Here is a 27,690-nt window from a genome sequence, read left to right on the forward strand (position 1 = left end):
TTTTTTAGAATGAGAGTTTTCTTTTAATTCGGTTCAGTGTCCTATAAGAAGGCTTTAAAAAACCGCCACATTCCATTGTCGCACACTATATACGTAACTTAGCTTTGTTTCCTTGTTTTATAATCAGAAAAATCTTTGTGTCTTAATGGCAAAAAGCGTTCTAATGTATTAAATTTATTCTGTTTATGTTTACCGTCAAAAGCAAGGGACAATTGTGCGTATTCATTGTTATGGTGAGAGAACTGCAAACGAAGTTTCTCTTGCCTCCCCCACGAACGAATTTACTCTGCGTTCACTATTATCTGCATAACCCGGAGAGTTTGTACAGGTGTGCATTTGCGAGTTAAATTAGGAAAACATTATTGCTTGGAGCCCTTCTCTCGGGCACAGCCAAATGTACCGCAATACAACTACAGTAACTTAATAAACAATTACTGTTATCTGAATGTACGGCACATTCTGTCGGGGCACACAAGCAATAATTTGTGGTTCTAAACGTTTTAAAACTGCTGAGAAAAAGGCACGTAGAGAGCAAGAGGAAAAACACGTTTTATATTTCGACTCTAAATGCAATGTTCAACTAACAAACAAAGATAAGGCTGCGGAATGCAATAATAATTTGTTGATTTTATTAAAGTGAAATTTCTTTAGGAAAGGTATGAGTCGAAGCTATTGAAACATAATCCTGTGACTGACGTTTGAAGATGGCTTTGGGTGTCACAGCTACATTGTCATGTTGTCGCGTATATAAATTTATTGATATTTGCGGTTCTCCACCAATTCACCCAAACTACTAATGCATGCACAATTGGGCTGCTGCCACGTAGTGCGTCTTCTGTTTAGTGTTGTGACATTATAGGCCTACAGGGACATCATTTTATTTTTACTTCAATTTTTATTGTACCTGAGTTCTTTAATGTATTCACTCCCACCCCTCTATTAGTAATTGGAAAGAGGAGTATTTGAAAATCTGCTTCCAAACTGAGTTAGCCTATGTTTATTTTATGATTAATACAATCTCAAAATCAGTGCTACTTTTGTAGAGTTCATAAATAGTAGCGAAGCTAAGGTGTAAATATTGAGTAGGCTGAAAAAATCTGCTAGCCTCTTTTTATAGAGCAGATGTTTATCGGCTTTTCTATGAATTTTTTTGTGACACAGACCTCACAAGAAGATGATGACCATTCATTTTCACCCCCAAACTGAATACGGGTAAAACAATATAATTTATTTGTCTCAGAGCATCCTGTTAGCCAAGGATATTTCTTATAACACGAACATTGAAAATGTATATTTTGTTTTCTTCTATCCGCTATTTTAATATGTATGTATGTATGTATGTATGTATGTATGTATGTATGTATGTATGTATGTTTGTATGTATGTAGGTATGCATGTATTCATTCATTTATTTATTTATTTGTCAACAATTGCATTCATGTAATTTGGATCTCACAGTTTATTTTAATATGTAAATGTGGTGTCGATCACCTATCTTTGTAAGCACATTTTGTTTCATACGTCCAATTTGAAAACGGTTTCTCTTTCAATTCTACAAATAATGATCTCATTGTTCTCTCAGTATGAGCCATTTTACAACACACACACACGCATGCACTTTTGATTAAGCTAACACTCAACAACGCAGCGCATTCAGAGAACACCAATATAGCGCGACGTATCTATATTGTGACGGAAGACTAGCCTCGTTTTGTATGGAGATTTAGCGAATCGATACCTTCTCCCCAGTCCCTTTTCAAGCTTGCGAGTCAAAGTAGTAGCCATACCTTTAGAGGCTTCTGCTACAAGCCTCACACTGAACTCTCAATCCTAGAATGGCTGTCAACAGTGAACTTAATATATGGAAGGATCGGACTGTAACCAAGTATTACGATACATCGTTATTACGAAGTTATAGGCTACTGTTATTAGGTACAATAACTCTTTTTTTTGGGGGGGGGGTAGGCTAAGCTCAAAAGCCTCTAAAGAGCTTCGTCACTGAGATTCAATCAGTTGTAACGCTTTAACGATCGATAATCAAACTCATGTTTACATGACATTTTATGCTCAAAATGGTCCATAGAACAGAATCCTAAAGCGAGAGCCATTAGTCTTGAATCATCCTGTTTATGTTACGTCATAGATAAATATTTACTTATAAAATGTGGGTGAAATATAATTAAATTTTTACTTCTGTTTCAATACTGCAATGCGACTCCATATGGGGAAGGAATTTTCTCATGAAATTTCGGCCAGTGAATGGGACCGGTGCATCGTCATGAATTTGGGAAGCCACGATAGGTTACGAAAACCAACTACAACGGCTGGAGGGACCATTATGCTGACCACACATATATCCCTTCTGGTTGGAAGACTGTTCGCCCCTGCTGAGCCATATGAACGTGAGAAGAAAAGCCGGCAGGTTGGCCTTGGTCCTTCATGGATTGTTCGTTCCACGAACTGCAATTGTTCCAACACTACATATATTCACAATTTTTTTATCTAGGCGAAAGAGTGCACTAAATATGAACTGATATTGATCATGTATGTTTCATAATCTGTGGGCAGCATTTAACCACACGAATGCTTTCAATTTAAGCTCTTTGTAGTAAATCCATGACAACGGAAACACTGATACATGACGTAGATAATATTGCGTAGTCGCGTTTAATAATACGATAACGTCAGCTATTGTTGAAGTTCAGTTGTCAGGTAACCACATCAAATGAAATGCTTTTTGTGAAGTGTAGTGTGCAAAGCAGAGAATTAATGCTGATCAAATCTTTTGTATATGTATTAAATGTTAATATTACGTATTACGTGCAGACCAAAATTTATCTGAATCATTGTGTTCAGTGTGTTTATGAAGTAATTATTGAAAATGGACGCGTTTATATTTGCCTTTCTTCTGAATTGGAGCAGTGAATCTGAAGTTAACATTAATTAGTTTGTTTTAGTGCCCTAGGTAAGGTGTATTAATACCCAAGTCAGAAACACTCCTTTACTCTCCTTCCGGTGAAACAGTACAGAATGAGTAAATAGTTTTTCTTAAAGCCACATTCATTCGGTATATATTTACTGCATAATTATGATTGCATTTCTGGTAAATATACAGTGAGCGGTCGAAGGACATGCAAACGGGAAGGGGATGTGACAACGCAGTTTTATGCAGATAGACACACAGCTAGTCTTAATTTTCGAAACTATTATTATTATTATTATTATTATTATTATTATTATTATTATTATTATTATTTATTGAGCTGTTTCACGAAAATTTTAAATAATATATTTTATAATTAGATTGAAAAGCAAGGGAACTCCATAACTTCTTCAAAATCACATTAGATAACCTATAAAATGAAGAAGCAGATTTAAAAACACGATGTGAACTCTTTGGTTGCTATAATCCCACCCATCCCAAATAAATGTTTTCCTTATATATCATAATTTTGCAAAACGAAACAGATTCCAACACTATCTTGCGCGATACCAATGTATACAGAGTGTTTCCAAAATAGAGGGCATAATTTCAGGTATGTATTCCCCATATGTAGACAATACAAAAAGTTCATTACAACATGTGTCCGGAAATCCTTGGTTTCCGACTTATGGCCTTCAAAACAGTGATATTCACCGGAACGTTTATCTTTCCGCAGGTAGTTGCTTTTACAGCAGATGTTCAAAATTTCCACCTCCTGCTTGAATACAGGCCTCACATCGATGTCTCATGACCCTGCGAACACGATCCCAAATTCCAGGAGTATTGCGTATTTCCTCGCAACCTGCTACAATTCGATTCCGGAGGGATTCCATGTCAGGCACCGGAGACGAATACACCGATGATTTTAAATGGCACCACAAGTAGAAATCGATAGGGTTGAAATTAGGTGAGCTCGGAGGCCAAGCAATTGGCCCACGTCTACCTATCCATCGATCAGGGTATCTCTCCTGGTACAAACGACGAGCCAGCGCAGCATTGCCGTCCGCCTTACCGTACATGAAGTGCACTTCCGCCAGCTCCTGATTTGAGTACATGTCCACAGTACAACGCCAAACACAACACTCAATGTACCCTTCGCTTCGGAAAAAATTTTAAATGGTTTATTTAACGACGCTCGCAACTGCAGAGGTTATATCAGCGTCGCCGATGTGCCGGAATTTTGTCCCCAGGAGTTCTTTTACATGCCAGTAAATCTACTGACATGAGCCTGTCGCATTTAAACGCACTTAAATGCCATCGACCTCGGCCAGGATCGAACCCACAACCTCGAGCATAGAAGGCCAGCGCTATAACTACGCTACCGAGGACGACTCGCCTCGGAATTAACTGTCAGAGTGTCCTCTGTTAATATCTATCACGGCACCTACCTGCGAGAAGAAAAACGTTTCGGTGGATGTTACTGTTTTGAAGGCCAGAACTCGGAAACCAAGCTTTTCCGGACACATGTTGTAATGAATTTTTTGTATTGTCTACATATGGGGAATACATACCTCAAATTATCCCTCTATTTTCGAAACACCCTGTATAGAGGATACGTCACAACGCGAATGCGCATTAAACAGACCCAGAAACAAAATTTGAGCCACCTGAATTTTCCAAGTTCCAGTTATAACATAATGCGCAAGTTCAGTGTTTACCGAGCATGTGCAGTATCTTATAATTGGAACTTGGAAAATTCAGGTGGCCCAAATTTTGTTTTTGGTCCTGTACAACCGTAATGAGTATTTTATTTTTGGTTTAAAGGAAATAATCGACTTTTACGAAAGCACTTTTGCATTATTGGTACAGGGGAAATATGTACTATATTTTTACCAATGCACTTCGGAAACTCGTATTTTATGGAAACACTTTCACTCTTTCCGTCCTTCAGATATTAGGCTACTACCACTGGTATTTGATTCGCCAAGAACACTGCTGCAATATTTTGCAAGTCGTGTGATGAAGAGAAGATGGCTTTCTGCGGATCCGATGTAACTCAACATTGTGTAATATTCAACACTTCCTTTGTTGGTGTCGAAGTTAATGAATATAATGAAGGGAATTGCCTTCTTTAATGCCATTGCCTTCTTTTATGTCATAACAGATTATAATAAGTGATTTATGTGCATGAAGATAGTATACAATGGTGATGTTAAGTCGTGGTGAATTCTCAGAGCCTTTAGAAATAGCGTCCCCAAGCTTCACAATTAGTTTATCTTCTGTCCACGGGACTTAATGTTTGTAGGCTTAGGCTTATATTGTACTTAAAATTATGTCAATATCTATTTTATTATAGCATTCTTATGATAAACCTTAATAATATAAAATGATTTTATAGTTAACTATATATGAAAGCTAAGGGAACTACAATTATTATCAAAATACGTAAAAAGACCGCACAAAATGTGAATTTAATATTACTTTGTAAGGAAATAAAGTTATGATCGCTGGCAAAGAGTATATTCCGTCGATGCTGCTGCCACCTATTACTTGAAAAATGCGTCAAATCAGATAGTTTCAAAATATCAGGCATAAAAGTTACGAAAAGGAGGATATTTCTTGATATTTTAAAAATCCGCCCGGACCCCGGACAAAGGCCTAAAAAGGAGGACATGTCCGGATAAAAGAGGACGTCTGGTCTGGTCACCCTAACACCATACTTGTCCACGTAACAAACCTTCTTGGCTACACTCCTAATAGACGTAAGGATTATAGGCATGTATATGTAGTTTAAAATTCATAAATTTTGGATGAAAATTGTAAAAGTTTTAAAAATCACATATGTCCTCTTAAATTAAAAAACCTGCCCTGGACAGACTTGCTGTTAATTGTTCAATGTGATAATGAACCTGTTTACCCGCCCCTTTCACATAAATACACACACATACACACACCATGATCCAAGGCATGATGAATAAGTTGCAATGCGCTTAATGACACATTTTACATGTTCACAAGGAAGACAGAATAAATTTGCCATTAGCCCGATTCTCTTCCTCCAGCTGTCTAGCATACTATAAGAACGTCATTGCTTGGTGTCGAGTTCGTATCTTGAGACTGGGTAGAAAAATCGATACTTTACAATCTCTGACATCCTGTGTCAGAAAGCTGAGAAGAAAGTAGCGAACCGTGTCTGGGTCGAGGTCTTTCCGGCTTTAATCTCGTGTTCATTACGACTGTTACCGAAGATGTCAACCAAAAGAATGTTTCCTTGTTAGTGCTGCGGTTTGAACATTGAACATTTAAGACTGTGGATTCGAACTTTCTTAAAATAGAAACCCTTCCCGTTGTATTTTCCTTCAAGCTCTAGATGGTATAGGAAAATACATTCACTGGAAAATGATATAAATCAATAATCTGTATCGCATAATAAACGAAACTGTAAAATATTTTTTTCCAGGCGGGTGTGAATGTCAAGGTGTGAACTGATCCCAGGTACTTTTAATAGTTTACTTACATATATTTCTTGTTAAGAATCTTTATACAGAGTGATTCAGAATTTATGTTACAGAAAAATATGGTAGATAGAGAGTACTATTTTTATTAAACAATGTGTGTCCTATCTCGCACCGGTACGGCGCTGAACTTGTTTTAGTGTTGTGACTGGTAGGCAATTATTAATGTAAGGGCTAATGGCTGACTGAGTTTTCAATGAAAAACAACAGACAATGATACTTAAAAACTTGTGCATTACAGAAGAGCTTGGAACAGACGCCCCTTTTCTTGTAAACAATACTGGCATAGCCGAAACATTGACTGCCGCATCCGTTGAATATGCCGGTGTAGTACGTATGGTATTAACAGGCGTCAACAATCCGTGGAAGAAAATGGTCGACCTGGTCTACAGGTGTGACGTACACTAGGGTCTTCAGATGTCCCCACAAGAAGAAGTCAAGAGGATTAAGATCTGGTGATCTTGCTGGCCAAGGGACAGGATCTTGATAGCCAATCCGTCACCAAATGTTGCCTTCTGCTTTTGCCTTGCCGCAAGACTGAAGTGCGCAGGAGCTCAGTCATGCTGGAACCATATCCTGGTGCGGTACCTTTTCCAATCAAACGGGCAGGTGTTTACCAGAAAGTCCCTATAATTTTCTCCCTTTAGGCGATTTGCCATGGTATGTGGACTAAGACAATGACGCATCAATGCGAATAGCAACAACAAACAATCACAACGTGGCAAACAGCCACAACATTAAAACAAGTGTAGCGCCGTATCAGTGCGATATAGGACGCACATTGCTTAATCAAAAATGTTTTAGTACACTCTATCTACCATATTCTTCTGTAACACAAGTTCTGAATCACCCTGTATATCGTCTTAAAGACAATATAATAAGATAATTTCAAGCATTACAGAAGTACGTAGAACTTTTGCGTGTAGAATAACTACGGTATTTGATCAAAAGATGTCAGTTGTGTTTGATTGCAGACGGATATCACCTTAAACGACTCTTAAGACATAGGTTAATACTCATTATGAAATAGCATAATTGAAGGGTTCAGAGTCATAGTGGGCTAAGCGCCATTTATTAAAAGCGGAGAAAGCAAGGGTTAAAGTTAAGTGATTACCATAGTTTAATGAATATTGACATATAACTTAGTTTTAATGTGCATACTTTATATTATTTGCTATGTGTTTCATGAAATTGTGGTATTCACTTAATTTTAACCCTTGTTTTCTACGTTTTTACTATATGACGCTTGGCCCACTATGGCTCTGAACCCTTCAATTATGTGCGCATTATTGTTATTCAAATTTACATGCGTAAAAATACACAAGAGGTTAAAGATCGATAATGACGCACTCTACGACGGTCATGTAAGCATATCTGATGCGTGTGTTCCCGGCCGGAAACCGAGCTCAACACTTTCATCAGTGGCCTATTACGGCCTCTGCTGGTCCAGCTATCCTAGGTCTCACTAAAATTCTGTGTCCTCTGAGGGCATAATGCTAAAGTAATTTAGTTACTTTTTCCTGCTCCATTGTGTCAATGACATATTTCCAGCTAAATCTATATTTTTATGTCCTTCAATACAGTTTCTAGGTAACGTCTGTTTCATTTGAAAAGATATAAAATAGCATCGCAATAAAATTTATATCAGGTCTCATATAATGTTATTTTAATTTAAATATGATGTTGAAACATAAGAGTTATGTATTATTGCATTTACGAACAAAATAATAGTAATTTATAGTATAAGAGAGTAAAATTAGATTTTATCGGCAAGTGGAAAGTTTAGCGCCCGAGGCGAAGCTGAAGTTACAAATGAATGTGTGAATTTTATTGTTGCTAATGATTTGATTGTCATAGAAAGAGTGAATTAAACAACTTTAATTCTCTACTTTGAGTTAAACAAATTTAATGATATTATTCCCCTTCAGGGGGAACACGGACTGAGACTATCCCCGCACGCAGGCCGCTCGGGTGGGCACATTGTACTACCCGAAATTGAATGGTGTGCATGTCCTAAGACCTCCCGCGCTACAGATCCCCCTGCGCTCCGCCACCGAACTCCCCTACAGCCTACATCAGACGTCTCAATTCGGCAGTAATGTCAGAGTTGTAAGCTCCGAAACCGGTTGTGGTGCTAGAGACGTCCAATCGGAGCGTGAACATGCTTATGTCTGTGGAAGCACCGGAGCACGCAACGAGTTATAGTGGAGCGCTCCGCTCCGTTTAGGCTGTGTCTGACAACGCTGCAATACTGCCTTCTCGGAGCACTGCCTCCTCTCTATTTTTTATGTAAGAGTGGAACGCGATGCGGGAGTAGTTCGTGTATCTCCGGATGACGTCATTGATCGCGTCGTTTGAATAGACATCTGCAACCGCTACGATGTTGTCTCCATCTCCGAGGAAAGAATGTCCTTATTACCGCATATGTATAAAGAAATAAAAGCTTTCATAGGGAAAGTGGGAATCCCAAATTTCAGTGAGTAACTGTTACCACTTCATTAATCTAAAATCGTTACCTAATTTGAATCAAGACCAGTGTAACAAATATAATGAGGTACTGAAGGACTTGAGAAAAGAATTTGAGACCAGATTTAAGATTTGAATAATTCTAATTTAAAATAATTCTGAATTTCTAAGATGTTTTGGTTACTGTTAATTATTGAAAACATTACGAAACATATTATTTAACAATTATTGTAATTAATATATTAATATCGACGTATCGTAAGAATACGTACCTTAACAACAAACAAGTTTAATTGTAATTTTATTATTATTATTATTATTTAGGCCTAATTTAATTTAATTTTATTAAATATAGTATAAACTTAAAACAAAAAGAGATACCAAAAACCATTTACTAGAAATGAAGTATTGTTGTCGTCTAGTCAACTGTCCAAAGACAGGTCTGAACCTCAGAAATGATACCAACAAGGCATCACTTATGAGACAACTAGGCCAGGAGATAATGGGGTAGGGTGGCCAGTTCCTTGTGCTTAAATAATTACGTAACATGTATGGTTCTTCATGCTTCAGATGTCTTCTTTTTACTCATTAATACATAACTAAAAATAAATTTATTATTATAATTATTATTATTATTATTATTATTATTATTATTATATGTCCACACCTGTGGAGTAACGGTCAGCTCTTCTGGCCGCGAAACCAGGTGGCCCGGGTTCGAATCCCGGTCGGGGCAAGTTACCTGGTTGAGGTTTTTTCCGGGGTTTTCCCTCAACCCAATACGAGCAAATGCTGGGTAACTTTCGGTGCTGGACCCCGGACTCATTTCACCGGCATTATCACCTTCATATCATTCAGACGCTAAATAACCTGAGATGTTGATACAGCGTCGTAAAATAACCCAATAAAATTTTTAAAAAATTATCATTAATATTATTATTATTATTATTATTATTATTATTATTATTATTATTATTACTACTACTACTACTACTACTACTACTACTACTACTACTACTACTACCGAAAACTACTTACTAAATTTTATTCCTTCCGAAAACAACCGTCTATTGTGACAGTACAACTCAAAAGTGCATCTTTGTGGAATTTATCCCGCGACAGTTACAACTTAGCTCACTCATGCGTGTGACATGAATCAGCGATCGGCTATCTTCGGGTATTGCGCTTATCTCTTCAGCTGACTACGCTATCTACATTTGGTCTCTATAACAACTTTTATGCGTTGGCCTTGAGACGCCTGGCCTACATGATCCCTTTATCTTTTCTCGTAGCCCTCACCGCGGCCCCACAACCCCAGTCCCTCGAGTTATCGTGAGCCCAGTGAAGAGCCCAAGGTGCATAGTACTACAACCAACAACGAATGACCACATATCCATGGGGGTCCAAATTCGGTGGCGGCTCGCAGCCAACTCTATATCGGAGCAAGCCCGAAATCTAGGAAAGAAACATAGGTGATGATGAAAGAGGGAAGTGTAATTATGATGGCGAAATGAATCCGAGGTTCAACGCCGAAAGTTATCCAGCAATTCTGCTTCAATTGGTTGAGGGAAAACCTCAAGTTCTCCTTTGTCCACCACAATTTCCATCACAACCTGAACGGGGATCGAACCGGGGCTGGACACGACGATATGATGCCCCACATCAAATTACAAATTTCCAGCAAGAAATAGTAAAAGAAAAACATGCTGCTGTATTAATTTAAGAGAGAATATACTGAATAATACGATTATTAGTAGTCACATAGTATAACTGATCGAACACAACTGCGTACAAACTCATAGAGCAAGAGGACTGCGGTGAGCAGACTTTATTAATGGTTTAGTTTCCATAGCAACCGGCGCTGTCTCAATCCCCGCTGTAGAAATTACTCATTGGTTTTCAACCGCGGTGTTTGGCCAACAGATTGGGGTAAAAGTGTACGTGCAATTTCATCGAGAGTAATATTTCCTCTTTACCATATTTGCAATGGTATATAGCTACGAGGAGACACCGGCTGTTAAGGTTGAGATGCAGGTTTGAAACTTCGTGAAGACTACGGTCGTGGCTTGGAATCCCTCTTTGAACACGAACATCCGTTGTTAATGAGATAGGGTTGACAACAATTTCGTAAGAATAAGACGGAGTAGAGAATCCACAATTTTTTTACACAATAGATGTATTTTGACAAAAAAAAAGTATTGAAATATTTTCATACTCCTATATTATGATTACAACTACACAAAAAGTATATTAAAGTGACTATTACACTTTTACTACGTCGTACTACTTTTGACCAATAAAACGGTACGAAAGAACGTCTTTCAACCAATCATGGCTGCTTATCGCATAATTTTATCGCTTTTCTAGCATTTGTTTAATTTTATCAATTCCCTAGCATTTGTTTTTATCACTACCCTAGCATTTGTTTTTATCACTACCCTAGCATTTGTTTCTTTGTTTGCCAACATTTCAAACTGCAAATTCTTTACGGTACTATAAAACATGCTTTGCGATCGTAATTTGTTTCCTGCATAGATACTCGACTGAAAATGGCTACTCCGTTCAAACATTTTGGTGAAGATAACATTAGTGAAATAGAATAAGTCAATTAATATCTATTTTATTGTATTAGAGTACTTTATTTCTTCTAATCTTTATATACTTCCTTCTGTTTTTATCACCTTCCTACCATTTGTTTCTTTGTTTGCCAGCATTTCAAACTGAAAATTCTTTACGATACTATACAACATGCTTTGCGATCGTCATTTGTTTGCAGCATAGACAGTCAACTGAAAATGGCGGCTCCGTTCAAACATTTTGCTGAAGCTAACATTAGTAAAATAGAATTTTAGTAAGTCAATTGATATTTTACTGTATCACAGTACGTTATTTCTTCTAATCTTTATATACTTTCTTCTAATCGTGTAATAGTTAATTAAATCACACTCGAGTTTTTATTTTCTCTATTATAACGTCTTTGATCAAAACCTCTAGTAAGATTACTGTTGATAATAAACATGTAAGATACACTGAGTGAACCACAGAGAAAAAATTGTTTTAAGCTGGAACTAATTTCGGAAAATAATATACGCTATTCAATGCCCTTCATTAATTGAGGCGCTGGGTGTAATAACGGCTTAAGTTGAAAACCCATGTTTTAATAAAAACAATGTCAAAGTTTTATAACAATGCATACATTTTAATAGTAGGCCAACATATATTCTCATCATTTGTTTTGTATAATATTTTAGATTGTATAAATTATTGAAATCCAATATTACTTATAATTCAAACAACCTATTTTTAAATATTTATAAATAAAATATGACAAAGTTAAGTCGTTATTGCATAGAAAGTCTACGACCTCTTAAATTAGAATATCTAGGCATTAAAACCAGTAGAAAAGTGTTATTTCACTAACATACACGAACTTTATTCAATGAATATTAAGAAGTAATAGTACACTGAGACTTCAGCGTATCAAAATAATACATAATAAGAATTTTAGCCGATAAATCCTTATGGAAATATACTGTAGAAACAAAATAGCATTTGTTTTAAATTTATAATAAGAAAAACAGAAGATGTATTCAGAAAATCAATTCTGAAACTATGTTGCAGATGAAAACTGCTATACCGTATTATAATATCAAATAGTTTGTTTTATTTTCAGTCTATCACTTATTAAGTTATGGCAGCAGAAATGGATTCTGTTACATCAATTACAATATATTAAAATGTGTGTCACGAATATTTTCGACTTTTTTATGCAAGTCATCTTCAGGTGAAGTAATTTACTAACAGTCAAGTACAATTGAACGTAGGTGAAAAGATACAAAGATAAAAACACATATAAAACAGAAGTGGCGGCCGGGTAGCTCAGTTGGTAGAGCAGCTGGCTACGGACTGGAAGGTCCGGGATTCGATCCCAGGTGGTGTCAGGGTTTTTTCTCGTTGCCAAACTTTCAGAACGGCCCCGAGGTTCACTCAGCCTCCTATAAAATTGAGTAAAGACCCGGGGGGGTAAAAGGCGGTCAGAGCGTGGTGCCGACCACACCACCTCATTCTAGTGCCGAGGTCATGGAAAGCATGGGGCTCTACCTCCATGCCCCCCAAATGCCTTCATGGCATGTTACGGGGATACCTTTACCTTTTTATAAAACACAAGTAAAAATTTAACCTTGCTTGCTCATTTTAAAAAAGGTTATAATGGCGTCAAACATAGTATTGAATTAAAACATTCAGATAAAAAAAAAACAGTCAAGTGAATATGGTTCCAATTAGGAGAAGTATATATTTAAATGGCAAACAATGTGCCAGTGTTGAAGAATTAAAATTATTTAAAATTATTTAAACTGAAGGCTTGACGGTTGTTCATTTGTAATACAATGTTCAACATGTTGGAATTCTGTAGGAAGTAGATGTAAGATTATATTCTCAGTCTCTCGCTGCAATGAGAGGCATTAATATGAAAAGTGTGCAGCAGGAGCTTTCAGAAGTTGTAGCCTTCTCATCATGGCTTTACATGGATGACTCTTTTTTTTTTCAAATAGTTTGTTTTATTTTCACTCTATCACAGCAGAAATGGATTCTGTTACATCAATTAGGCCTAAAATATATTAAATATACATCTACTGTAGGTCAAATAATCTTATTCATGATCACTGATATTACTTTCAGGATGATTTTCATCCAGCACTGATTCAGAATTCAAATTTTTTCAAGAGAACATGCATTTTCTGGTTTTCAGAATTTCACTAATAAAATTATGTAACTTTTCGTTGATAATTTTAAGCCAGGACGAGGGGATTTTTTAGATTAAGTTCTTCTTTTGGTTGTATATTATATCCTACTGAAAAACTGAATGGCTGAAAAACAGTATTGTAAGTGCATGATATTGCCAAAGACCCTGATGTATAAAACATGAGTGTAACATATTTCTGTATTGCGAATTTTGAACCTTTTGACTTAGCACAGCACTTCACATAATGAACTCTCCTGTCATTTAAGGTCAAAGAAATGAAATATAATTTTTACAGTCGATAGAGAAGACATGGATGATTATGAAAATGTAATCTCCGGAATAAAGACTTAAGTAAAGTTAAGCTGTTATTGCACCCAGCGCCTCAATTACTTCAATTATCATAGATCCCTACTCTCCATTTTGTAAATCGAAATAAAAATTAAACATTCAAACTGAGTGATGTATTCAACTGCAGGTGTATCTCTGATACAGCGCATAATTTTTATACGATCAATAAACTACTGAGAATTTTGAGTTCTTCAAGAAAATTCAATGCATCATGTATCACTGCTGCATTACGTACTACTTCTCTTTACTAACTTGCAGAGGGATAGGTGTTTCCATATAAGTTACCCTGGCTGCAGTGTTGGTGGTTTTTACAGTCTGTCCGAAGACAGGTTTGAACCTCATAAGTGACACCAATAAGGCATTACTCATGAGTAGGGCCGTGACATCGGTATATTTGTATTAGTTTGAGGTGAACATACGACGCCGGACAAAGTACGGTATTCGACGTTTCAAGTGCAGGGAGCGGAAGCGAATTTGACACACGCCTAAGCAAGCACGTTCCGTGTTTTTTATACAATTCTGTTCTCAAGCACATGATAAATTACGAGAAAATTGAGTGATAAGCACATACAGTAGATATTATTTCCCAAACACATGACGAGAACACTAATGACACAGATTTTATTTCCAAAACACATGACAAATAACGGGAAAATCTAGTGAAAAGCACACAAATTTTGTTTTCCAAACACATGACAAATGACGAGAAAATGTAGTGAAAAGCACAAATTTTGTTTTCTTACACATGACAAGTAACGAGAAAACTTATGATAAGCACACAGGTCGTGTTTTCCAAACACATAAAAATAATTTTAAAAAAATAACTACTGACAAGTACACAGATTTTGTTTCCTATACATATTACAAATGACGATTTTTAGTAGGTTATTTTACAACGCTTTATCAACATCTTAGGTTATTTAGCGTCTGAATGAGATGGTGATAATGCCGGAGAAATGAGTCCGGTGTCCAGCACCGAGAGTTACCCAGCATTTGCTCTTATTGGGTTGAGGGAAGACCCCGGCAAAACCTCAACCAGGTAACTTGCCCCGACCAGGAATCGAACCCGGGCCACCTGGTTTCGCGGCCAAACGCGCTGACCATTACTCCACAGATATGGACTACAAATGACGAGGAAACTAATAACAAGGATAGGATATTGTTGTCCAAAATAATGAAAAAAATTGCAAGAAAAATAGTGATAAGCACACATCTTTGTGCTTCCCAAACAAACGACAAATTATGCAAATCTGGCTTTCAGGTAGTAGCTCCATGTAAAGCAGGTTTGAATAATTTCAAGGAAAAATTGTTCCGGGGCCGGGTATCGATCCCGGGACCTTCGCTTAGCGCGTGAACGCTCTACCGACTGAGCTACCCCAGGAACTATATACGACACCGTCACATTTGTTATTGGAGGTACGTTAACAGAAAGCCACAATTTAAGTCACACAGCATTTGTAGTTGAGTTCTGGCGTCTTGTCAGCTCATGTGAGTTGTGTGGATATAAAGGAAAAATTGTGACGGTGTCGTGTATAGTTCCTGGGGTAGCTCAGTCGGTAGAGCGTTCGCGCGCTAAGCGAAGGGTCCCGGGATCGATACCCGGCTCCGGAACAATTTTTCCTTGAAATTATTCAAACGACAAATTCTCCAACTTGTCGCTTGTCTCCTTTCTACTTGTCAGTTTGTTAATAACACCACAAACCAGTCGTAGTAAAAAACAGGCCTTCGAAAGGGAAATGAAACTGCCGTAGATCTACAGAACGTAAGAGAGTCCTGTCCATGAGAAAGGACCCAATGCAAAATTTATCGGCTATTTCCCGTTTTAGTTCAAATTCAATTTTGAATGAACTCTACAGTTGAAAGCAACGTTAAATAATATACTACTAATAAAAAACAGCCTCAGAACGCCAATAAATATAAAATATTAATTTGAGTACTCAGTTGCATGTATTTTCGAAGAATGACACGTTTTCCTTATATTTAAAAATAAGTAAAACCTTACCAACAATTTACATCAGCTTAAAAAAGTTTACTCTTTGTGGCACTCTGATAAATGATTACACAGACTTGCTCGGTGTGTACGACATTCTACGGGAGTTAGTGTGAGAATTATACATTAATTACACACGTGCACGACCTTCTTGTTAGTAAGTGCAATCGGTTTAGCAATAATGTATGCAGATGTGGTGCTTTATGCTTGAAACTTTCGCGCTTCTATTTCAATCTACGAAACCCGGAAAATAACTTCAAAACAACCGGCATGCTACCACGCTTCCTGTTTGCAGGCACGCAATTTAAGAGAAAAACTATCCGTACACTCATGACTTGCACGTCATTCATAACCATTATCTTTCAATACTTTTGAGACAAATAATTAATACAGTTCTTTCACCTACTATCACATGCATCATTACTTCGTGTACAAAGTATTGAGATTATCTATGCAAATGACGCACGTTTTCATAAATTATTTACGTGGTTGTTATATTAATAGTATTAGCAGTAGCAACTGTAGTTGCAGTAGTAGTAGCAGCAGTAGTAATAGTTTTTATTTTATTTTATCGGGTTATTTTACGACGCTGTATCAACATCTAGGTTATTTAGCGTCTGAATGATATGAAGGTGATAATGCCGGTGAAATGGGTCCGGGGTCCAGAACCAGAAGTTACCCAGCATTTGCACGTATTGGGTTGACGGAAAACCCCGGAAAAAAAACCTCGACCGGGATTCGAACCCGGGCCACCTGGTTTCGCAGCCAGACGCGCTGACCGTTACTCCACAGGTGTGGGCCGTAGTAGTAGTAGTAGTATAGTAGTAGTAGTAGTAGTCTACTAGCAGTATGTAGGTAGTAGAGAAACTATGATTTCAAAAACACATTGATTTACATTGCAACCAACCCTTCGGGCTCTTACGAACACCATTACAGAATGTAACAAATGCGGCACATTCGTCGATTATAGTATTATAATAGGTACACCTATAATCGAAAGGTAAAATTCTATTTTATTATTTCTGTAAGCAGATTATTCTTTCAGATAATAACAAATTCAGTGGCGTGGATGGCCTATCGGACATCTCTTCTTCTGACATTGCTGGTCCGCCACTGTGTACTACAGAGAACGAACTGTGTCCGTGCGCCTGCACAGATATCGCTGTACAGCAGGCGAGGCGCGCTGCACATAGCTAGCGCCACGGTCAGTTGAGGACGCTTGCTCTAAAATTTATGGTAAAATTAAATGTACCTTCCAGAAAATAAATTTCCTTAGATCTTAATTGGATGTTTAAATGACTGGCTAACTACGGTTATCATAGGCCTACGTCCCAACCTTTTTGGGATAATCTTGAATTTCATATGTCTGCCCTGGTGTCCCGATAAAAATATTTTAAAAAATCCAGAATTTCATTTACATTAAATTATTCATTTATTTTATGCATAAAGAAATATGGTATGCAATAGGAGGCGAAACTAAAAACGATAACACACTATTAGACTATAACCACAGTCTAGTACATACAGTCACGAAGCTTGAGTTGTTGAGGATACTAGGAACAATAGACTGTGCCGGTACTATTTCGCATTGTCTGTTATGAGGCGATAGTAGCGATCCTAGTGGTTAGCAACTATCTAAGGATGCTTATTTCCTACGTATTGAGCTTCTTGACTATATATACTAGACTGTGCTATAACCTAAGCAGATGTCCTTTTGTCACTTCCTGGAACCAATGCTTCCGTAGAAAGGAATTCTCGATTATTAATAATTTAAGAGGATAAGCTAAATCGTCAATGGCAATTGAATGTGTTAAAGTCTTATTGATCATCCAAATGAATCATTCGAAATCATGTATAGAAATGTACAGTATGAAAAAAAAAATAAAACAACGAAGTGCTCATTAAGGAGTTGCCTTCGTCAGAGAAGTACGATTTTTACACACAGTCAATGTCGTTAACCATTTCAGTGACAAATTTAGAATAAAATGGAACGGATAGATTCTATAAACTTTAATTAAACTAATTTTAGTTAATAATTTCGATTCACGGATTAGAAAAAGAAAAAGTAATTGGATGGGTCATTAGCTAAGAAGAAATTGCTTGCTGAAGAATGCACTGAAAGGAATGGTGAACGGGAGAAAGTTCGGGGTAGAAGAAGATATCTGATGATAGACGACATTAAGATATATGGAACATATGCGGAGAGTGAGAGGAAGGCATAAAATAAGAAATATTTGAGAATGCTGGGTTTGCAGTGAAAGATCTGCTCTTGGACAGAAAACTATGAATGAATGAATTTTGATTCACACTATCTATGAATATTTAGAATTGTTTAATTCAAAGATAAACATATATAACAGCATAAGTCAAGCTTGCTTAAATTCAATTCCTACCCTTAGGACATGACCCACTCATCTGTCCCGAATTCAGACTCAAGAAATTTGGTCGTCGTGAGGCTAATGTTCTAAGGATCTAAAGTACAGTGAGCCATGGTAGTATTAATAAATAAGTAAATCCAAGACGAGTGTTTAGCCAAAAGCACAATATAAATGAAATCAAAATTAGTATTTTATTGTGGACGAAATTCGTGGTAAAACGTTAAAAGTACACATTATCGTGGACCACTGTGGCTGTTCCAAATCATATGTAGCTACTGCACAACTTATTTCAGTAGTACTATCTAAACACACAAATAAGTTTCATAAAATAATTTAACTTCGTTTGGATAAAAATTTGACAAAAATATAGTTTAATTAGAAATAACGCAATTTACATTTTGAAGGTTAGTCGTACATTGTAAATCCAAATAAGAAATTTACTGCTTACCTGTTTATAAGCAGAATATCGCTACAAAGTCCAAATTCTTAATTACCAATATTTTTTTGTTCTGGATCAGTGTTAAGATATTTAATTCCACGTATCCACAATAAAGCTGTTCCATAAATTTATATTCAACACTAATGTTCAACTTACAATCTCCTTCCACCACTCCACTCTGCTCGTCAATCAGCTGATTACATAATGGCGGTAATATTACACCATTAGCATCGTCTTACAAATTAATAATATTTCTGTAATAGGTACTGTATATGGTCTTCTATGTTATATCTGGTGAATATACAGCGTCGTGTTAACTCCATTCCATAGGAGTCCTACCATGTTTTCGTCTAATGCATAGATCGAAAAAATTCGAAATATTGACCATAGCCTACAATAAACTTTGCCTATGTGATGGAAAAGCCTAAGGCAGTGAATAGCTTTGGTGTGGACAAGCGCACTACTTCGCCTTGTTACAAACATGCCACAACTGGTTCTATTGACTTCAATAGGTTATACAAGCCCTAATCTTTTGTTTGAAGGAAAAAAAATACTGATGTGAACGTAGGATGACCAGAAGCTCTCATTTTCGCCAACATGCCCTCATTTTTACGTCTCTGTCTGGGAACAAATTTTTAATTTTGCAAAGTGTGCTTTTCGTTCCTTAAGCATAGCATCATTAATCGTCAAAATTCTGTACTGACCCCACCACAGTTTATAATGACGCCTTAACGATAGTTTCAGTTCTTTTCTATGTATACAGCACTACTGTTGACAATAGAATCTCTCAGAGATCGTTTACTGGTAAATTACAATATTCTGTCAATTTTTTTTTTTATTTTAGTAGGCTATTTTACGACGCTTTATCAACATCTTAGGTTATTTAGCGTCTGATTGAGATGAAGGTGATAATGCCTGTGAAGTGAGTCCGGAGTCCAGCACCGATAGTTACCCAGCATGTGCTCATATTGGGTTGAGGAAAAACCCCAGAAAATCCTCTACTAGGTAACTTACCCACCTGGTTTTGCGGCCAGACACGCTAACCGTTACTCCACAAGTGTGGACTCCATTTCTGGAAAGAATTTTATAAATATATAGAATGAACAGTATGTAATGTCATTAATTTCAAGGGGTTATTCTTTGTGAGGTTTCAAACAAAAAAAAGTTTAATACAATTTTGCTTGTTTTTGCTTCTTTTTCGAGAAAAAAATTATCTAATATGGAACATAACATAGGTTTTGGGAGAGCTACTGAATTAATTTCCAATATGCTCAGTCAATTTAAAAGAGCAGTGTATTATGATAATAAATGGTTGAAAGAATTTTAGTTTTATCCTTTAAATGTGCAGAAATTTGATCTGAACAAATGTAACTTTTCGATCTCAAAAGGAATTTTAAAATTGCCCAATTTTTTTTTCTGGATCTGTACCAGCCAGACAATAAATCCAAGTGGGATTCAAATCTACACTCGAGTACATCCTCAGAGCATTAGTCCTACTAACTAACCAGTAGACTATGCCAGTTGCCAGTCTAATGTTTTCTTTTTATTTCTTATCGGTTATTTAACAACAATACACCAACTACGAAATTATCTAGCAATATCAAAATGGTATTTGACATGATACTGAGGATTTGCTGGGATTACCTGATATTCGACTTATTGTTGGGAAACCTCGGATAAAACCTATCCAGGTAATCGGTTCAACTGGGATTCGAACCCATGCTCGACCGCAGCCTAGGATCACGAATTCCACTTGTTACCACAGCACTACTACAGTGGCTGTGGTCTCGTGTTAGAAACACACAGATGAAAAGAGAAAATCATTTGTGATTCTTTCAAATATGAATAATTAAACAATTTGATAATACAGAGAGTCTATTAATAAGTATTTAATGAATTTCAATCTTAAGGCATATAAGATTGAAATTCATTAAATACTTATTAATAATTTACCAGGCATATTGATATATTAAAATGAATTGTAAATTACAGAGAGTCTATGAATGAATAAGTAAATGTGTTACCATACCTGTGAAATAGGTGATATGGTTGTTTAATAATTCAGTTTCTTTTGTGATGAAAACGTAAAAATTATGACAAATTAATTGTAATAATGTAACAGTGGGTTTTAAGTAATGCATTTTACAGAATGGTTGTTTACTTTCAAACCAAGATAAGAACTTTTATTCATTTACAAACCTAGATAGATCACAGACTAATTTTCAAAACCAGATACATCAAATACATTTCCTCTATTATCTACTAATTATGCAATAATGTCACTGCCATACGTCGTGGAACATTACTATATTCCATAACAAACATATCCTTAAGTATTAACATTTTATCTCTTGGTGTAGGTATAGGAGATATACGTTTTTCCTTCATATCGAAAAATTATGTTTTAGTGATGTATCTGATTTTGCAACTAAACGCCTCACTTATAGTATCATGGTCTAAGACATCATGCCTAGACTCACAGAATAGCAATGGTTCGAGTCCTTATGGCGAAAGAATTTTCTCATGAAATTTCGGCAGTGGATGGTGCTGGTACCCAGCATCATAATCAGTGTGGGGAGCTGGGATAGGTAGCGAAACCTAGTTTCATAAACCAGTTATAATGGCTGGGGGCATCATAGTGCTGACCACAGGTTACCCCTGTTCTGGTAGGATGATCGTTCAGCTGTGCTGAGGTACATGGACATGAGACCAGCAGTCGGCTGGTCAGCCTTGGCCTGTCATGGGCTGTCGCGCCATTGATTGGTATCATCATCATCGTCATCATGTCCTTCACGTGTTAGACCCTAGTGGATCCGTTATGGTCTCATGCCAGTGTTTTTGTGATCATCCCAAATTTCTCCTTCCTCTTGGTACATGGGCAACAAATTTGTCTAGGCCATCTAGTGCGATCCATCCTTTCGACATGTTTCTTCCACTGAATTCTATATTGTTGAACAAAATGAACTATAGGATCTATTTTTAGTTCTCTCAGTATGTCTTCATTTTTATGGTGTTCGAGCAATGAGCATCCCGCTATCCATCTCATAAACCTCATTTCAGCTGCTGTTAGCTTTTTCTCATCAGCTTTTCTGATTGTCCATGCCTCACTGCCGTAAGTCAGAATTGGCCGAGCTAGTGTTTTATAGACTTTCAGCCTTGTATGTTTTTGAACTTGGGAGGGTTTGAAGACGGAGCTGATTACTCCATTTTGTTGTTATTGTTAGCAACAAGCTGAACGTAACAACAAAATTACAGTTTGTTTCATGGCATGCGACATTTTAATAATTTATTCTTGTTTTGTGATCTTCATAAATTCAGATATTTTGTTTACTATATCTTCATCAGCAATATAAGATAAAATATAGCCTATTAAAGTTCAATTAATTTATTATTTATCATGATTTTATTTGTAACTGGATCTTGTCTTAAAAAATGCCATGATTTTTGTTTTCTCTGTTGAGATTTTATATTGAAATATGAAGTGATTATTATTATTATTATTATTATTATTATTATTATTATTATTATTTACTCGACATGAGTAGGAAATTGGAAGGTGTTATGAGTAAAAAAGACCAACAACAAAAAGAAAATCAGCTGTATTCAGAGCTCATATATTTACAAGAAAAAAAAAAGGACCATACAAGTAAAGTAGTTCACAAAATGAATGTGCATTTTTACATTAACTGACTCTAGCAAGCTTATTCTTTTAGATTTTATAGAACCCCCCCTCCCCTACCCAAATTTCCCCTATTATGTCATCACAATATCACACACAAAAATTATAAGATACGAGCTTCCTTTTCCTTTGTACAAGCTCACCATCCAAATTGCAACATAAATATACAATACATACAATGATTTAAAAGCTTTCGTTCACCCACTTGCAGTTGGTGTTTTTATCAGACTATAAGGCATTTTCAAAACAAAAATAACAATTTTTTTCTTTTTTTTTTCTTTTTACCTTTCATTTGGACGGCCTATATAAAAAAATTCCCACTTTGTTGTTTTATCACCTCACAATATTGTAATATATATAAACATCTATGAAAAGAAAAAAAAATCATTTGTATCACAAAAAGATTGCGTGTTCAGATTACTTTCCAACAATAATTGAACCTACCTCACTGACACTTCCACTCAGAAGTTTCCCCATCGAAGAAACTTATTATTTTCAATCCACAACTGCGCACTAAACTGGACACACACATATAGGCTGGCTTCACACATCTTAGTCTACATACTTCTTGAAATTATTCACAGCTTTTCGTATTCTTCACAAGAAGTAAGAAAATTCAAAGAAGACGTACACATCTGTCATCACTAAACACAGGCTCATGATTCAGTGAAAATACCAGAGCACAATCTCAACTGAAGGTTTCACATAAAGCAAACAGAAGGAAAAAAAAAAATAATAAACTCTAATATGATCTATTCCTTCTAATTCCACAGTTTTACTTACTGATATGCAATATTTAGGCTATAATCTTGGGTTCATTTAATTGACCATCTTTTTTCTTATCTCTTATGTGATGTTTCCAGTATTGATTTGGCAATGTGCACAATATGAAAGCCACCCGAATGTCTTCATGCAATCACATAACAATGTCACAGTTGAAATGTTCACCAACGAATGTGATTGTCACATCAAACCTCCTGTTATCGTCACTAGAATGCTATTTATCGCAATAATGACTGGCAAAGGAAAATTTTATTCTTGCAGTACATGCCTTAGATGTATTAAAACGTTGTGAAAAATATAAAATAATGTATTGACAACATAAACTGTCATCAAAACCTTACTACCTTGATATGCGTGATATATAATTATGTGATATCATCAAATATTAATTTCATAAGATAAGCCCTCTAAAAATACTACAATTTTAAAGTCATTGCAGAAATTTAATAATATTAAAACCTATTATAATTTCATATCTATGTTTAATTCCCAGCGAAATGCTTCAAAATATACTGTATTTACCCAAATACAACACAAAATATCTCCCCCCCCTTCTTGTTATTAACACCTAAAAAGCTGGACAGTATATGTGACTGGCAGAAGATACAACATGTATCAATTTATTGTGAGATATGCTTTAAGTTATCTTTCCAACAATCTAGTTTGTAATATCATTCATTCCGTATTCTTGTTCACAGTAATAAATCACTAATTTCATGCATGACTGAATATCTGCTTGGAATGTTTATGCAGCAAAGAGACTGTTAATAACATTTAATTTACTGGCAGATTCTCAAGACAACTATGTAAAAATTTTAAAATCCAACTGTTTCACGAGAGTTTAAAATACTGGCTCGCATTGTTCTGATCCTAAATTCCGTATTTTTTGGAGAATTAATTATACATTTTTAAAAGCATTTACAAAGGTATGTTAAAACAATTTTTTTTAGTACATGCTCTCTAAAATAGTAGCTTTTTGGACTGTTATCAGTCCGAAAAATTGGACTTTAGCGGCCAGGCCAACATTGTTTCATTATGTTTATCAGACGACAGTGAGAATATGACAATTGACCGACTATGCCTTTTATACAGTACTTATATTTATATTTACTTTTACTTTATTTTATTTCATATAATTTAGAGAGCTTTTACTAAAAACTATTTTATGCACCACGTGCACAAAATCTTTAGCGGACTCATGCCGTATTTTGAACTCAGCTTACGCCTCATCTTATGCCTCATCCAATAACACTGATTTCGTCCGCTAAAGCCTTATTTTGCGTACCTGATACATAAATAGCTATTATGTACACTTGTTACTTGCCAAGAGAAACGAAATGTAATGATATTTTGAAAGATTCCTCAATAAAAATGCATAATTATTTATAACACAAAAACACAACTTTTATGCCAAGAGATTCAAAAATATTTTCCACAAATTAAAAATTTATGCTTCGTCTTATAACTCAATTAGCACTTTGTGTCTTTTGTGCATGTTCCTTATTAAATAAATGTATAAATAAGAGTGGATGTAAATGAACTCCGCAGCAAACAACTTCGCATTATAAAAGATCATACAGTATTCCGTATCTTTCAAGTCATAAGAATGAACCAGTAAAACTCAAGTCAAACATATCAATGAAATGCTTGAATTTGTCTTGTATTTAGGCAAATATGACATCTCTCAGACTACATGGGTAGTAATGAGTTACTTACTAAATACGTTATTTCCCCTAATACTTCATATAAAATTCGCTACCTGCTGCCATAAGTTGACTTGACTTCAAATAATTTTCAGTATTTATTAAAAATAAAAATTTCATTCGTAATTAAAATCGTTAAAATACTGCAATTAGGAACACCAAAACCACTGGATGTTCCAACTTCCTTTGCTTATAACCCAAACTTATCAAAATATCTTCACAGCTTGTCCAGTTAAGTGCATACTTCAGTTGACTGCCCAACAACCAAAATTCTGTAATGTTTACAGAGAAGAAAACAGAAGATGTAAACGTATTTTTACTACTGATAATCTCTATCCAATATATATGACGGTTCGCATAAAATTTGTAAAATTCAGAATTTTGATGTGACTTCCTAATGTCACTACAATCTTTTGAGATTCCTTGATTTAGACGTGAGACTCTAGGGGTACTTTGAATACTCTTGAGGCAAGATTTGAATCTGGAAGGCTATGTGGACGACCTGTTACAGGAGAAAGATGTTGTCTGAGTTCAGCCATGATGCCGCCACTGCCAAGCAGACTAATCTCAACTAAAAATCCCTCCCTTGCTAGTACTCCGCTGAGCCGGGATGAGCTGAGATCCGGTGAACTAGTTCGAAGGCACCGACGCTCCTTGTTGTTCATAGTTGCCATGGCAACAGCATTTGCTGCCTCATTCTCAGCTAGTTGCTCGTGCTGCAATCGATTGTCCAACCAATGAAGTTTGTCGAAGTCCTTGGTGCCACCGACTGTATGACGACGCTTTATGGAACGTTCTGGCATCCCATTCTTACGCTTCAATTTCGTCAGAATTGTCGCTATATTTTCCTTTTCCTTATTAGCTCTATTAGAAGTGCGAATGCTAGAGCCAGATATTAACATCTCTTGCTGCCTTCGTTTGCTTATGTTGGATTCAGTTTTCTCAGTTTTTGTTAACGAGTCAGAGCGCTTCAGCTTCGTGTTTGATGGTGACTCAGATCTTTCGGCCTTAGTAAGAGATTCAGAACGCCTAAGTCTCGTATTTGAAGTCGTTTCAGTTCTCTCTGCCTTGGTGAGAGACTCCGAGCGCTTCAGTTTCGTATTTCCCAAAGTTGATTCAGCACTCCTTTCAGCCTTTGTTAATGATTCAGAACGCTTCAATCTAGTATTCACAGCTGTTGCTTCTTCTTTATCTGCTTTGGTTAGTGACTCCGAGCGTTTCAGTTTTGTATTCCCAGCACCCCCTTCACTCCGTTCAGATTTATTCAGGGATTCAGACCGTCTAAGTCTAGTGCTACTTAAGGTTTCTATCTTCTCCGATTTTGTTACAGAGTCTATGCTCTTGGGTCTTGTATTTGTAGATCCCTCTTTCGTTGCTTTCTTGATGTTGTCTGCACATGTTTCGTCACTTTCACTCTTCTTCTCGCTACTTTTGCCGCAATGCAGAGACTTCTGGTCGGGGTGAGGACAACTCCTTCTGTTAGATGCCGAGCAACTTTCTCTTGATCTTCCTCGAGCAACACTGTCCTGTGCCTTGCTTTCCCCTTCTTCTTTCTTCCCAGCAGTATCCTGCAATAAAAATCAAGAGTTATTATCCTATTCAACTTCTGTAACACACCAAAATAGTTATTTACGATACATGTGTTAAAATGACATTTTATTTTGTGAGCAGAGATATTTGCGAAACTGAGCTGCAAAGCAAACTTATAAATAAAACAGGCCTAAAATTATTTTATCATGAATAAAATGAAATCGTTTTAATCTGTGTGTCGTACACTATTTTTAGATAGTCATTCAGTATTTATAAATACATTAGATAATTTAATAATTTATTTTCATATTCTACTTCAAATTGCTAGATGTGTAATTACTACCAGACAGTAAATTTATTAAACATTATGACTGGAGTTTCAACAGTGTTCGAAACTGAATAAATATAAAAGTCATATGGAAGAAATAAAAGAAGCTGCAGAGAGAGTAACATTGGAATGATTACCAGTGTTTAACCTGTTTCGGGTTCAATAATTTTGGCTGGTGTACTATTAAAGTTGGGAGGATATGGTTTATTACGTGTATTTGTAATTTTAGTTAATTTTTCTGTATTTAATTATATTTGAATTTCTATTAGATTGGTTGGTGGTGTAATTGTTAGATTAATTTGTATGCGTCAAACAGATTTAAAGTCATTAATTGCTTATTCTTCTCGTTCCAGTGGAAATAAGGAAAGAACCCCATTTCCAGCAAGGGCGAAAAAAAGTAATATAATTAGAGTCGACGGCAATTCGGAAGGCGGTTGTCTGCTAGCGTTTGCGTCGAGAGAGACAGATAGAGAGAGCAAGGCAGCGTACAACATTGCCACATCGTACTTCATGAGCACGTGCAATACAAATAACGCTGGAGAGAATTTAAATTGTCAAAAGACAATAATGACTTTAGTCGTTGATTACTATAAGCATGACACCAAACAAACCCTGTTTCCTTCACTAACAGTATTCTTTGCACGGTTCTCAATCCCACACCACATGCTTCTGCAATCATTTCTTGCATGTTGGCAAAGTTGCTGCCAGCATCAAGATGGCCGGCAGCATTCTGCTCGTTAAAGTTTTTAAAATAATAACACTACTTTCCGCGCCTACTTGTGTAGTACTTGTCTTTTTACAGTCTCTTCTTCCATTTATTTACCTTCATACACACAGTAAATGTTAGTTTTACTTGTTCAATGT

At 36.2% G+C, this 27,690-nt stretch overlaps 1 protein-coding gene and 1 non-coding gene across 17 annotated transcripts in view; one reads left to right on the forward strand and one right to left on the reverse strand.

Annotated features, from left to right (window-relative positions):
• Nucleotides 1–15,533: 15,533 nt before the first annotated feature.
• On the forward strand, nucleotides 15,534–15,607 carry TRNAS-GCU (transfer RNA serine (anticodon GCU)). The gene has a single exon. It is a non-coding gene; the product is annotated as a tRNA-Ser (tRNA).
• A 6,789-nt stretch (nucleotides 15,608–22,396) lies between these two features.
• RhoGAP19D (Rho GTPase activating protein at 19D) overlaps nucleotides 22,397–27,690 on the reverse strand; it is a 554,578-nt gene continuing 549,284 nt past the window's right edge. For all 16 annotated transcript variants that reach the window (XM_069821517.1, XM_069821525.1, XM_069821534.1 and 13 more), the window contains one exon: nucleotides 22,397–26,536. In XM_069821517.1, the coding sequence (XP_069677618.1) occupies nucleotides 25,397–26,536 (1,140 nt within the window). In that variant the 3' untranslated portion in view covers nucleotides 22,397–25,396. The remainder of the gene's footprint in view (nucleotides 26,537–27,690) is intronic.

This window comes from Periplaneta americana, chromosome 1, assembly GCF_040183065.1.
Source record: "Periplaneta americana isolate PAMFEO1 chromosome 1, P.americana_PAMFEO1_priV1, whole genome shotgun sequence".
NCBI classification, from domain to species: domain Eukaryota; kingdom Metazoa; phylum Arthropoda; class Insecta; order Blattodea; family Blattidae; genus Periplaneta; species Periplaneta americana.